Genomic DNA, 14,738 nt, shown 5'->3' on the forward strand with positions numbered 1-14,738 from the left:
ATAATAAAATAGAATAGAATTCTATTCTATTCTATAAATTTTGGCAGTGTTTGCTTTCTATAATGCTTTGCCAGTCGGTGCAACATGGAAGAATTGGTCCTCCGTTTTAAGGATAACTCATAATTAGATAATTATTTGCTAATAATCTCGTCATTGCAGGTAATTTCTCCAGGATTGTCCTTCACTTAATTTTGCAGTTGAAGCTTCTTCAGACAGCTGCCCCCCCCCCCCCAAACCCATTGGACTCCATAGACATTGCTCCGGTGCCAACCAGCTAAAAGTTCTCAGAAACTTAATTTGGCTCCCAATTTTCCTTATTTCAGTCAGATCACTAATCCAATGTATTGATTTTATTTCCTTTTAAAGCCACAATTCCTTTTGCATTCCTCGCAATCGCTTCAAAATAGACCAATGAGAGAGAAGCCTCGCGGAACCAATCAGAAAACAGCTCCCGGCCCGCGTTCAAACCCCAAACCAAGCCATTGTGTTTCCTTGTCCAATAGCGAACTACCGCTTCGGCCTTCCTGATTGGCTCTCCCACTTTCCCGCCCAAATGGCGCGGACCAACCGCCGCTTGACAATCAGAGCCCCCTCATCAGCATACGGCTGCTTATAAAAGGGAAGCGGGACCGCGGCGTTCTTCAGTTTGCTGTTTGCCAGCGTGAGAGAAAGAGCCAAGATGCCCGAGCCTGCCAAGTCCGCGCCGGTGCCCAAGAAGGGGTCGAAGAAGGCCATCACCAAGACGCAGAAAAAAGGCGACAAGAAGCGCAGGAAGAGCCGCAAGGAGAGCTACTCCATCTACGTCTACAAGGTTCTCAAACAGGTCCACCCCGACACCGGCATCTCCTCCAAGGCCATGAGCATCATGAACTCCTTCGTCAACGACATCTTCGAGCGCATCGCGGCCGAGGCTTCCCGCCTGGCCCACTACAACAAGCGCTCCACCATCACCTCCCGCGAGATCCAGACGGCCGTGCGCCTCCTGCTGCCCGGCGAGCTGGCCAAGCACGCCGTCTCCGAAGGGACCAAGGCCGTCACCAAGTACACCAGCTCCAAGTAGGCTTTGGAGTGGACCGCAGGGAAGACTTAACCCTCTCAACCCCAAAAGGCTCTTTTAAGAGCCGCTCACGTTTTCTTCGGAAAGCCTGAAGTCGCTTTACGGGGCTGTTTATATCGCTACGTTTATGGTTCCCCCCCATCTAAGATTGAAAGTATCTGAGTGTAGCCGTTGCTAATTTGTAAAGGGAAGTAAAACTTGCAAGCTGGATATGCTGGGATGTGTTTTCGTTTTGTGCCCGCTTGTATTTCTCCAAAATTAATTTTAATTGGGCATTGATTTTTATTTTAATTCAAGCACTGTCAACAGTGATTGCGTTGCTAGAGAGAACTGGACTTTTTTTTATCCCGAAGGCGTTTCGCTTCTCATCCCAAGAAGCTACTTCAGCTCTTGGCAGGACGCTGGGGAAAGGAAGGATGTCTGTCCTTGAGGGTAGGAAGGAGAAGAGGAAGAGGTGGAGTAGGAGAAAGGGAAGAAGGAAGGGAGAGGAAGAGAATGGGAGGGCAGGAAGGGGAAGAGTAGGAGTAGGTGAAAGGGAAGAAGGAAGGGGAAGGAGAGGAGGAAGGAAGGGAGCTGAAGAAGCTTGGATGAGAAGTGAAATGTCTTCAAAAGAAAAAGTCCTGTTTCCTCCTGGAAACTAAAAAAAAAACACTTGGGACAACCATGATCTGGATGACTGAGAATCAAACTTCTTTGCCAAAAAAGTTCCTTGAGGATGGGCTCCAGCGTGACTCCAAAAACTTGGCAGATCCAAACTTCTTGGTGACTTGCCCCCACTGTATCCCTGTGCTATTAATTAAAATTTCAATGTAGAATAGAATTCTTTATTGCCCAAGTTGGGCACAGAAGGAATTTGTCTTTGCATAATCTCTCAGTGGACATAAAAATAAATTCATTCATCAAGAATCTGGAATATAGAACAGAATAGAATATAGAATAGAAATAGGAGTGAGAAGAAAATAGAGAATGGAATAGAGAATAGAATAGAATAGAATTCTTTATTGGCCAATTGGACACACAAGGAATTTGTCTTTGGTGCAGATGCTCTCAGGGTACATAAAAGAGAAATAAAATGCATTCATCAGGAATCATAAGATAAACACTTAGTGATAGTCATAGTTTACTAATAAGCAATCAAATCAGACTAGGAAACAAAACAATATAAATTGTAAATATATAAGCAACATGGTTATGGTCCTAAGTGGGGAGAGATAGGTACTAGGAAGGAAATAATAATAATAGTAATAATAGTAATAGTAATAAATGAAAATAATAGTAATAAATGATGATGCCAAATGCAGACTTTGCAAAGAAGCTGATGAAACTGTTGATCACATCCTCAGCTGCTGTAAAAAAATCGCGCAGACTGATTATAAATTGCGGCACAATTCAGTAGCGCAAATGATCCATTGGAATTTGTGCAAAAATTTTAATATTAAAACAGCAACAAATTGGTGGGAACATCAGCCTGAAAAAGTCACCGAAAATCAGATGGTCAAGATCTTGTGGGACTTCCGTATACAAACGGACAAAATACTGGCGCATAATACACCAGACATCACACTGGTTGAGAAAAATAAGGTCACAATCATAGACATTGCAATACCAGGTGATAGCAGGGTCGCCGAGAAGGAACATGAAAAAATCCCAAAATACCAGGACTTAAAAATCGAAATTCAACGACTATGGCACAAACCAGCAGTGGTAATTCCAGTGGTAATTGGCACACTGGGTGCTATTCCAAAAGCACTGGAATTACATTTAAAACAGTTAAAAATGGACAAAATCACCATCAGTCAAATGCAAAAAGCCGCACTGCTTGGATCTGCACGCATATTACGAAAATACGTTACGACGTCCTAGGCCCCTGGGTGGGGCCCGACTAGTAACCAATGCCAAATCCGGCGAAACAACTGGCCGCTGTGATACAATTGTATAATAATAATAATAATAATACAGTCTTAGTAAATTATTTGACAGTGTTGTGGGAATTAGTTGTTTAAGCAGAGTGATGGCATTTGGGGCGGAAAATCTGTCCTTGAGTCTAGTTAGTTCTGGTGTGCAGTTCCCTATAGTGTCATTTTAAGGTTAGGAGTTGAAACAATTGATGTGGGGTTTGTAAATATTTTCACAGCCCTCTTTTTGACTCCTGCAGTGTGCAGGTCCTCCATGGAAGGCAGCTTGATAGCAATTTTTCCCCCCTGCAGTTTTAATTATCCGTTGAAGTCTGTTTTGGCTGGTTGCAGACCCAAACCAGACAGTTATAGTGCAAATGACAGACTAGAATTCCTCTGTAGAAAACACTAATATTCAGATAAATGGGGGAAAGAAGAGAAGAGTTTAAAGGGGGGGAGGAGGAAAAAAATATTGAACTTCCAACTTTATTAGTGGCCCATTTGGCCATCTCTGCTAAATCCCATCACAGGTTTTTTTCCCCCATCCCTTTTTCCACTGCATTGTGGAAATTGGCATATTTCTTATTTTTGCACCATTTAAAAAAACATTTTACCCGTATGTGAAAGTGATAAGGTACAAATGGTGGTGTTTGCAGCACATTGAATCCTGTTAAAAAGTCTCTCTCTTCTGTGAGCTACATTGGTATAATTTTAAAGAGTGCACGCTCTAGCGATATGAGGCGCGATCGTAAAATTTACCACTCTAATGGCAGCAAAATATACCACTCTCGTAAAGTAAAATATATCACGCTTAATGGCGGAAAGTGACGAGGAGCTGAAGAGCCTCTTGATGCGGGGGAAGGAGGAGAGTGCAAAAGTTGGCTTGAAACTCAACGTTTAGAAAACTAAGATCATGGCATCTGGCCCTCTCAACTCCCGGCAAATAGATGGGGAAGAAATGGAAATATTCTACTCTCTATTCTATTCTATTCCATATTTTCTATTCCATTCTATTTTCTATTCTATTCTAATTCTATTCTGTTTTCTATTCTATTCCATTCCATATTTTCTATTCCATTCCGTTCCATATTTTCTATTCTATTCTAATTCTATTCTATTTTCTATATTCTATTCTATTCCATTCCATATTTTCTATTCCATTCTGTTCCATATTTTCTACTCTAATTCTATTCTATTCTCTATTCTATTCCATTCCATATTTTCTATTCTATTCCATTCCGTTCCATATTTTCTATTCTAATTCTATTTTCTATATTCTATTCTATTCCATTCCATATTTTCTATTCTATTCTTCTATTCTATTTTCTATATTCTATTCCATTCCATATTTTCGATTCTATTCCATTCCGTTCCATATTTTCTATTCTAATTCTATTCTATTTTCTATATTCTATTCCATTCCATATTTTCTATTCCATTCCGTTCCATATTTTCTACTCTAGTTCTATTCTATTCTATTCTCTATTCTATTCCATTCCATATTTTCGATTCTATTCCATTCCGTTCCATATTTTCTATTCTAATTCTATTCTATTTTCTATATTCTATTATTCCATATTTTCTATTCTAATTCTATTCTAATTCTATTCTACTTTCTATATTCCATTCCATATTTTCTTTTCTATGCTTTCCCCCGCTTTTCTATCCTATCCTATCCATCCCAAGGACAAATAGATGGGGAAGAAATAAAGATATTGACAGATTTTATTGTCCTGGGCTCCAAGATCACCGCAGATGGGGACGGCAGCCAATAAATCAAAAGGCGCTTGCTCCTGGGGAGGAAAGCGATGGCAAATCTAGACAGCATCCTAAAAAGCAGAGACCTCACCCTGCCAACAAAAGTGTGTATAGTCAAGGCTATGGTTTTCCCAGTTGCAATGGATGGCTGTGAAGGTTGGGCCATAAGGAAGGCTTCCTCAAATCCTAAAATAAGTTACCCAGATCTAATCCGCATATCAAAAGATAAAGTCTGCAGTTAAATTAAGTTAGGACTCCCAGTATAACGGCATGTTCACAAGAATATATACTTATACACACACACACACACACATGCCTATCAAGGGTCACCATGTAGAAACTTCAGCATGTAGAAACTTCCACATCCCAGACAGGCTCATCCTATAAGATTATGATTTTGCACCCCATATCTCTGCAGCCGACTCGGGCAATGCCAGTTGCCTCACCTTGCAAAGCATACAGTGTAACTCCAGACTGATTTGGGACATTTTGCCACAGTAATATTGTTACTTGGGATTTTAGCACTTTAAAAAGTGTTGTTAGCATTTAAAAAAAGAAGTGTTATTAGCATTTTTAAGCCTCAACCCTCTTTTCTACTTGGAGGAACACATGGATTTTTCTTCTTAATCAAGGACGTTTCTTTTGGTATATGAAAACTTCTCTTTTTCAGCCCTAAAACAATATCAAGCCTATTTCTAAAATCTTCCCAATACCCTTGCAAGTTTGAAGGAAGAGTGGTGGGAATGTTATCTCGAAACCGTGTTTTCTGTTAGTTCAAGACTAACGTGTGATCAATGTCTTGTTGATTAATCCCTTGCTTTCTGACATATTACTTTATGGTCACTTAAAAGGTACACTAATTGGCATAGATTAAAAGGAAATTTCGTTGGCGTACAGCGCTCAGGCACCTCCATAATATAAACATAAACATGGCAAGATAAATACAAGATTACGCAGATGCCCTCATGTTGTTGTTAGTTGCAAAGTCTTGTCCGATCCATCGTGACCCCATGGACGACGTTCCTCCAGGCCTTCCTGTCCTCTACCATCCTCCGGAGCCCATTGAAGCTCACGCCGACTGCTTTGGTGACTCCATCCAGCCACCTCGTTCTCTGTCGTCCCCTTCTTCTTCTTTTGCCCTCCATCGTTCCCAGCATGAGGCTCTTCTCCAGGGAGTCCTTCTTCCTTCTCATCAGGTGGCCAAAGTCTTTGAGTTTCCTCTTCAGGATCCGGCCTTCTAAAGAGCAGCCAGGGTTGATCTCCTCTAGGACTGACCGGTTGGATGGCCTTGCAGTCCAAGGGACTCAATGCAGGAGTCTTCTCCAGCACAGTAGTTCAAAGGCCTCCATTCTTTGGCGCTCAGCCTTCCTTAAGGTCCAACTTTCACAGCCATCCATTGCAACTGGTAAAACCATAAGCCTTGATCATACACACTTTTGTTGGTGGGGTGATGTCTCTGCTTTTTAGTATGCGGTCTAGATTTGCCACAACTCTCCTCCCAAGGGTCTTTTAATTTCTTGGCTGCCGTCCCCATCTGCGGTGATCTTGGAGCCCAGGAAAATAAAATCTGTCCCCACCTCCATTTCTCCCCCCCCCATCTATTTGCCAGGAGTTGAGAGGGCCAGATGCCATGATCTTAGTTTTCTTAATGTTGAGTTTCGAGCCAACTTTTGCACTCTCCTCCTTCAACCCACATCAAAAGGCTCTTTATATTATGTGACAGAGAAACAACATAGTTTAGAGACAAATCTACACCTCTACACAAATGTAGTATTTGTTGCTGTCCCCCGTACAAAGATTTATAATAAATGCTTAATTAATGCTTTTTGCCTTGCATGAATTAATTGGTGGTTTGTATTTCCAGGTAGGCAAAAAAAACTCACCCTTTGCAAAGGGAAAAAGTGTCTCAAATACAGGGATCAAGTTATTATCAGTTCCATGGGGCACCTGAGTTTTGAGGCAACAATATGAGTTTAAAAATCTAAACAATCAGGCTTGCTTAGTACAGGGATATACAAGGAAATGCAGACTTTCAGGCTAAATTGGGGAAAAAAATATCTCAGAAATCAGTGGCAAATTCCTTTTGCATTGGCCAAGAATTCACTTAAGAGCTGAGCTCTTTTATTTTATTTTTTAAACATTAAAAAAAAACACCTGTAACCAAACGACATGCTGTATGTAATGGATGAGAATTTTTTTGTGTTGTTTTTTTATGTTTAAAAATAAAAATATTGCAAAAAAAAGAGAGCTGAGTTTTTCTTCCTTATTCAGGGACCTTAATAAAGGATATAAATTGTAAATGCTTTTTTATTTATTAATTAACTGTGATGCTGGTGGTCCTTTGATTTTTGATGCAAACATACATTCAGGACAAATAATCCTAATTTCCCCAATAAAATCCAAGGCGATTAGAAACGCGGAGGTCTGTAATACTAGAACCGTCCCGCCCTTCGCTCCTTTTAAGGCATTTCAATTGTTTGTGAGGCAACCTGGAAAAGGCGGGAAAAAGCTGCCGGTTTAGTTTTCCCTCTGGTCCGATTGGGTGGTATATATTAGCCCGCTTCCCAGTCCGCTTTAGCAGTTTCTGTGTTTCCTGCGAGTTGAAAGCATGTCTGGGCGAGGCAAAGGCGGGAAAGGCTTGGGCAAAGGAGGCGCCAAAAGGCACCGGAAAGTTCTCCGGGACAACATCCAGGGCATCACGAAGCCCGCCATTCGCCGGCTGGCTCGGCGCGGGGGCGTCAAGCGGATCTCGGGGCTCATCTACGAAGAGACGCGGGGCGTCCTGAAAGTGTTCCTGGAGAATGTGATCCGCGACGCGGTGACCTACACCGAGCACGCCAAGAGGAAGACGGTCACGGCCATGGATGTGGTCTACGCCCTGAAGCGCCAAGGCCGGACTCTTTACGGCTTCGGCGGCTAATTTGGAGATCGGATCAGAATGGAAGAGATGCGGCGGCGAAAAGGCCCTTTTCAGGGCCGCTCAAGGTTTCCAGAAAGGAGCTGCGTCCGATGCAAAGGCAGGGCGTTGCATTTAGATATATATATATATATATATATGTGTGTGTGTGTGTATGTATATATATGTATATGCGTAGATTCCTCTTCTTGAGGGTTGATAGATTCTCCGCTAATTTCTAAAGGAAGCGAATTAAACTTATTAAAAAGCCAATGAAATTTAAGCCAATGAAATACGCTTATGCTTTCGTTTGTAGTTTGTAATCAGATATTCCAGTCTTGATCCCTCCCGAATATATAAATAGAAAGTTACTTCAGAGGGTTGGACTAGTAGACCTCCAAGGTCCCCTTCTAATTTGCACGTAGGATGAGATAATTCGGATTTATAATTCGTGGTGGGTTTAATTTCATTTTTTTTTTGTGCTCTGCAGTCAGCGCCTTATCTACGTCTATTCGAAGAGCTTTCGACGGGGAGGGGATGTAGCTCAGTGGTAGAGCGCATGCTTTGCATGTATGAGGCCCCGGGTTCGATCCCCGGCATCTCCAGTCGGTTTTTTGCTTTATTTTTTTTCCTCCCTGGGGAAAAAAAAGCCCCGGGCTTGGAAATAAACGGCGAATTCTGCTAAATGCAGGATAATATCTACTAAGTCCCTCTTGCACCATTTAGGTTTTTGCCCTGTTGGAAGAAAAAATCATCTGGTTTAATGCATTATCTAATAAAATGAAATTCAAGGGTGAAAAGAGTAAGGGTCTACATTTAGGCAAGAAAAACGAAATGCACAGGGACAGTATAGGTGGCACCTTGCTCAATATGTGAGAGGGATCTTGGAGTCCTAGTGGACAAGCATTTAAATAGGAGCCAGCCGTGTGCAGCAGCTGCCAAAAAAGCCAACACAGTTCTAGGCTGCATCAACAGAGGGAGAGAATCAAGATCACGTGAAGGGTTAATACCACTTTACAATCCCTTGGTAAGGCCACACTTGGAATATGGCATTCAGTTTTGGTCGCCACGATGTAGAAAAGATGTGGAGACTCTAGAAAGAGTGCAGAGAAGAGCAACCAAGAGGATTAGGGGACTGGAGGCTAAAACATAGGAAGAACGGTTGCAGGAACTGGGTATGTCTAGTTTAATGAAAAGAAGGACTAGGGGAGACATGATAGGAGTCTTCCAATATCTCAGGGGTTGCCCTAAAGAAGAGGGAGTCAAAATATTCTCCAAGGCATCTGAGGGTGGAACAAGAAGCAATGGGTGGAAACTAATCAAGGAGAGAAGCAACTTAGAACTGAGGAGGAATTTCCTGACAGTTAAGAACAATTAATCAATAGAACAGAAGTTGCCTCCAGAAGTTGTGAATGGCCCAACACTGGAAGTCTTTAAGAAGATGTTGGATAGCCATTTGTCTGGAACGGTATAGGATTTCCTGCCTAGGCAGGGGGTTGGACTAGAAGACCTCCAAGGTCCCTTCCAACTCTGCTACTGTATTGTATTGCAATGTCTGAAATGCACTTAGGAGGTTGTGCAATTGTAGCTCTGTGTCTTTTGCTAGAATGATGGGAGCGAGTTAATCTTAGGATGTCCTAAATGGCCATGTCCTGTTTGTAGAATGTACATTTTCAATCCCATCTTTCCTAATGGATACAAAATACCTGGGGGAGGAGAGGGCTATGAAGAAAGACCCCGTCTGCTTTCTGTCTCTAACAGCATGTTGCTCCATTTCTTCTTTAGGGAAAGATCATATTCTGCCATATGAGTATTTCCCAAAATATTCCATCCTTTTGTAGGAAATTAGCATCACCTCTCTTCTAGGAAAATGAGATATTTTAGGAAATATTTAAAAGGGCAGAATATTTCCCCTAAAAGGGAGGCAGAATCTATCTATCTATCTATCTATCTATCTATCTATCTATCTATCTATCTATCTATCTATCTATCTATCTATCTGTCTTCTTCTATATTCTATCATTATCTGTCTGTCTGTCTGTCTATATCTATCTATCTATCTATCTATCTATCTATCTATCTATCTATCTATCTATCTTCCATCTATCTTCTTCTATATTCTATCATCTGTCTGTCTGTCTGTCTGTCTATATCTATCTATCTATCTATCTATCTATCTATCTATCTATCTATCCATATCTCTATATCATCTGTCTCTCTCTCTATTCTATATCTATCTATCTATCTATCTATCTATCTATCTATCTATCTATCATCTATATCTGTCTATCCATCCATCCATCCATCCATCCAACCATCAATCTATTTATCTATCTATCTGTATCTATCTATCTGTATCTATCTATCTGTATCTATCTATCTATCTATCTATCTATCTATCTATCTATCTATCTATATCTATCTATCTATCTATCTATATCTATCTATCATCTATCTATCTATCTATCTATCTATCTATATCTATCTATCTATCTATATCTATCTATCATCTATCTATCTATCTATCATCTATCATCTATCTATCATCTATCTATCATCTATCTATCTATCTATCTATCTATCTATCTATCTATCTATCTATCTATCATCTATCATCTATCTATCTATCTATCATCTATCATCTATCTATCATCTATCTATCTATCTATCTATCTATCTATCTATCTATCTATCTATCATCTATCATCTATCTATCATCTATCTATCATCTATCTATCTATCTATCTATCTATCTATCTATCTATCTATCTATCTATCTATCTATCTATCTATCTATCTATCTATCTACATCTTGTCAATGGGCCATTATAGCCTGGGCCAGCCACACTATTCTACATAACAAACATCTACCTCTTTCAGGCAGAGCCTTAAGTGGAATTGCTCAAAGCCCCTTCCTGACATCATCACCCAGTAAGAGTCAACCAAGCTTGGGACTCAGGACAGCCTACCAAGTTGCCCCTGCATGGCCCCATGGGAGTCTGACAACCAATCAGAATACAAGCTCCAATTCAAAAGCCCAGAGGGGGCATCAAACCCAGGCGCTCTCAGCATCTCTTCCCTTCCCCACCTCCCCCCCCCCCCACCATTAAAAACCATCATTTCCAAGAAGTCTTCCTGTTTCCAGGGTCTTTCTCCCCACTTGGAACTCAACCCGGATGGCCATTTCTTCCAACACTAATATTTCCTGGAATATTTCATTCTTCAAGGGGGTGGGGGGCTTCTCACAGCCCCTTAGCCAAACGAAAGAGCGTGGGACTTTCTTTCGACTGCATCACCAGCAATGTAGGAGGGTTCCACCACAAAACCGCGGTAGACTAAAGCGCGCTCGACAAAAGCGCGTACCTGACGTCATCACAGTGCGACGAAAACATCACGCTGTGAGTGGTAAACTTAAAATTAAAGCGAAAACCTTACCCTAACCCCCCCAAACCTAACCCTAACCCTTAACCTAACCATAACCCTTAACCTAACCCTAACCCTTAACCTAACCCTAAACCTAAACCTAACCCTAACCCTTAACCTAAACCTAACCCTTAACCTAACCCTAACCCTTAACCTAACGCTAAACCTAACGCTAACCCTTAACCTAACCCTAAACCTAACCCTAACGCTTAACGTAACCCTAAACCTAACCCTAAACCTAACCCTTAACCTAACCCTTAACCTAACCCTTAACCTAACCCTAAACCTAACCCTAAACCTAACCCTAAACCTAACCCTAAACCTAACCCTAAACCTAACCCTAAACCTAACCCTAAACCTAACCCTAAACCTAATGCTTAACGTAACCCTAAACCTAACCCTAACCCTTAACCTAACCCTAACCCAACCCTAACCCTTAACCTAACCCTAACCCTTAACCTAACGCTAAACCTAACGCTAACCCTTAACCTAACCCTAAACCTAACCCTAACGCTTAACGTAACCCTAAACCTAACCCTAAACCTAACCCTAAACCTAACCCTAAACCTAACCCTTAACCTAACCCTAAACCTAACCCTAAACCTAACCCTAAACCTAATGCTTAACGTAACCCTAAACCTAACCCTAACCCTTAACCTAACCCTAACCCTAAACCTTACCTTTACGTGAATCGGCTTGCTTTAAAATCGCTTTTTAAAATCTCCGCGGTCGTATTTGTCGCGCTGCTGATGACGTCAGATACGCGCTTTAATCGGGCGCGCTTTAGTGGACCGCGGTTTCGTCGTGCCACAATGTAGGAGAGGGTGTATGTGGTATGTCCCACTTCTCTCCCAGTAAATAAAGCTCAGGTTGTTGCATTGGTGAGTTCTTTCGGCTCTTGCAACTCCTGGAAGAACCGTCCCTCTGGGTTCAGCTCCAAGTGGGGAGGAAAAAACCCTGGAAACATGGAGGCTGCTTGGAAAGATGGTTTAATGGTGGGCAGGACCCCATGGCTTGAGATCTTGGGCCAAAAAAAGGCACATAGGTGAGAGATAAGAGATCTGTTGGGCGTTGAATTTCAGCTTGTATTCCGGTTGTCAGACTCCCGTGAAGTCATACAGGAGCAACTCTGTCCTGAGTCCCAGGCTTGGTTGACTCTTGCTGGGTGATGATGTAATGAAAGGGCTTTGGGATTCTGAGAGCATCTGCACCAAAGACAAATTCCTTGGGGTGTCCAGTCACACTTGGCCAATAAAGAATTCCATTCAATTCTAGTCTCTCCTTTCCACAGGCATGTTGCAAGCCAGAACATTCCCTTAGGATCAGCTCACGCTTTCATGAATTCTTAGATAAAACTGTATAAATCGTGCGTTTCTGGCAGTCGGGCATACTATCAATATTGCAACTCCGTTATATTTTATTGATTGGTTTTATGATACTTTTTTTAAAATAAGTTTTTATTAAACAGGGTTTTTTCCCCATTTTTTAAACACAAATATAATCTTTGCAACATTTCCACATCGGTAAGCCTCCATTATACTCTTTTTATTTGTACATGTATACCCCCCCCTCTCTCATTTGTCTGTCTGTCTGTCTATCTATCTCTACCGGTATCTATCTATCAATCTATCTGTCCGTCCGTCCGTCCATCCATCCATCCATCTATCTGTCTATCTATCTATCTCTACCAGTATCTATCTATCTATCTATCTATCTATCTATCTATCTATCTATCTATCTATCCATCCATCCATCCATCCATCCATCCATCCATCCATCTATCTCTACCGGCATCTATCTATCCATCTATCTATCTATCTATCTATCTATCCATCCATCCATCCATCCATCCATCCATCCATCCATCCATCTATCTATCTCTACTGGTATCTATCTATCCATCTATCCATCTATCTATCCATCCACCTATCATCTATCTATCCATCCATCCATCCATCCATCCATCTATCCATCCATCCATCTATCATATCTATCTTATCTGTCCATCTGCCCGTCCATCTATCCAGCCATCCAGCCATCCATCTATCTATCTCTACTGGTATCTATCTATCCATCTATCCATCTATCCATCCATCTATCCATCTATCTATCTATCCGTCCATCCATCCAGCCAGCCAGCCATCCAGCCAGCCATCCATCTATCTATCTCTACTGGTATCTATCTATCCATCTATCCATCCATCTATCCATCTATCTATCCATCCATCCATCCATCCATCCATCCATCTATCTATCTATCCATCCATCCATCCATCCATCCATCCATCCATCCATCCATCATATCTATCTTATCTGTCCATCTGCCCGTCCATCTATCCATCCATCCATCCATCCATCCATCCATCCATCCATCCATCCATCCATCCATCCATCCATCCATCCATCTATCTATCTATCTATCTATCTATCTATCTATCTATCTATCTCTACCGGTATCTATCTATCCATCCATCCATCCACACATTTTTCATTATGAGGTGAGATTGTGAGATTTTTTTTTAAAATCCTGCCTTTATTACTTTATAAGATACTCAAAAAAGAGACGAACATACATAATAACCGTTCCTCCTTCTATTTTCCACAGAACCAGCACCCTGTGAGGTGCGCTGAGAGAGAGAGAGAATGATTGGCCCAAAGTCACCCAGCCAGCTCTCATGCCTAAGGCGGGACTAGAACTCACCATCACGTGTAAAGTGGGACTAAGATGTGGGATAGCATCACTACCAGATGGGTTCGCAACTGGTTGACAAATCGTACTGAATGAGTAGCCCTTAATGGCACTACATCTGCATGGAGGGAAGTAAACAGTGGGGTACCACAAAATTCTGTCTTAGGACCAGAACTCTTCAATATAATACAATACAATACAAGAGCAGAGTTGGAAGGGACCCTGGAGGTCTTCTAGTCCAACCCCCTGCCTAGGCAGGAAACCCTATACCGTTCCAGACAAATGGCTACCCAACATCTTCTTAAAGACTTCCAGTGTTGGGGCATTCACAACTTCTGGAGGCAACTTCTGTTCCACTGATTAATTGTTCTCACTGTCAGGAAATTTCTCCTTAATTCTAAGTTGCTTCTCTCCTTGATTAGTTTCCACCCATTGCTTCTTGTTCTGCCCTCAGGTGCCTTGGAGAATAGTTTGACTCCCTCTTCATTGTGGCAACCCCTGAGATATTGGAAGACTGCTATCATGTCTCCCCTGGTCCTTCTTTTCATCAAACTAGACATCCCCAGTTCCTGCAACCGTTCTTCCTATGTTTTAGCCTCCAGTCCCCTAATCCTCTTTGTTGCTCTTCTCTGCACTCTTTCTAGAGTCTCCACATCTTTTCTACATCATGGCGACCAAAACTGAATGCCGTATTCTAAGTGCGGCCTTCCCAAGGCCTTATAAAGTGGTATCAATATATTCATAAACAACTTAGATGAGGGAATAGAAGGGGAACTGACCAAATTTGCAGATGATACTAAGCTGGCAGGAATAGCCAACACCCTAGAAGACCAGCTCAGGATCCGAAAGGATCTTGACAGACTCGAACAATGGGCCAACAAAATGAATTTCAATGTGGAGAAAAGTAAGGTTTTATACCTGGGCAGGGGGAGGAGGGGGAAAGCTAGAAGTAGAGCCGAGGTGGCGCAGTGGTTAGGGTGCAGTACTGCAGGCCACTTCAGCTGACTGTTATCTGCAGTT

General features: G+C 41.8%; 2 protein-coding genes and 1 non-coding gene across 3 annotated transcripts; all 3 read left to right on the forward strand.

Moving 5' to 3' along the window:
- The first annotated feature begins 673 nt into the window (after positions 1 to 673).
- LOC116522355 (histone H2B 5-like) lies at positions 674 to 1,140 on the forward strand. Its single transcript, XM_032237233.1, has one exon. It carries the CDS (start codon positions 680 to 682, stop codon positions 1,058 to 1,060), a length of 381 nt encoding a protein of 126 aa, XP_032093124.1. The 5' UTR covers positions 674 to 679; the 3' UTR covers positions 1,061 to 1,140.
- A 6,164-nt stretch (positions 1,141 to 7,304) lies between these two features.
- Positions 7,305 to 7,732, forward strand: LOC116522432 (histone H4). The gene has a single exon (XM_032237333.1). It carries the CDS (start codon positions 7,319 to 7,321, stop codon positions 7,628 to 7,630), a length of 312 nt encoding a protein of 103 aa, XP_032093224.1. The 5' UTR covers positions 7,305 to 7,318; the 3' UTR covers positions 7,631 to 7,732.
- Positions 7,733 to 8,139: 407 nt separating this feature from the next.
- TRNAA-UGC lies at positions 8,140 to 8,211 on the forward strand. The gene has a single exon. It is a non-coding gene; the product is annotated as a tRNA-Ala (tRNA).
- Positions 8,212 to 14,738: the final 6,527 nt, after the last annotated feature.

This window comes from Thamnophis elegans, chromosome Z (assembly GCF_009769535.1).
Source record: "Thamnophis elegans isolate rThaEle1 chromosome Z, rThaEle1.pri, whole genome shotgun sequence".
Classification (NCBI taxonomy): domain Eukaryota; kingdom Metazoa; phylum Chordata; class Lepidosauria; order Squamata; family Colubridae; genus Thamnophis; species Thamnophis elegans.

What these genes read in the sequence shown, in the direction of transcription:
- LOC116522432 (XM_032237333.1), top strand. Translation starts at nt 7,319, where the DNA reads ATGTCTGGGCGAGGCAAAGGCGGGAAAGGCTTGGGCAAAGGAGGCGCC.
- LOC116522355 (XM_032237233.1), top strand. Translation starts at nt 680, where the DNA reads ATGCCCGAGCCTGCCAAGTCCGCGCCGGTGCCCAAGAAGGGGTCGAAG.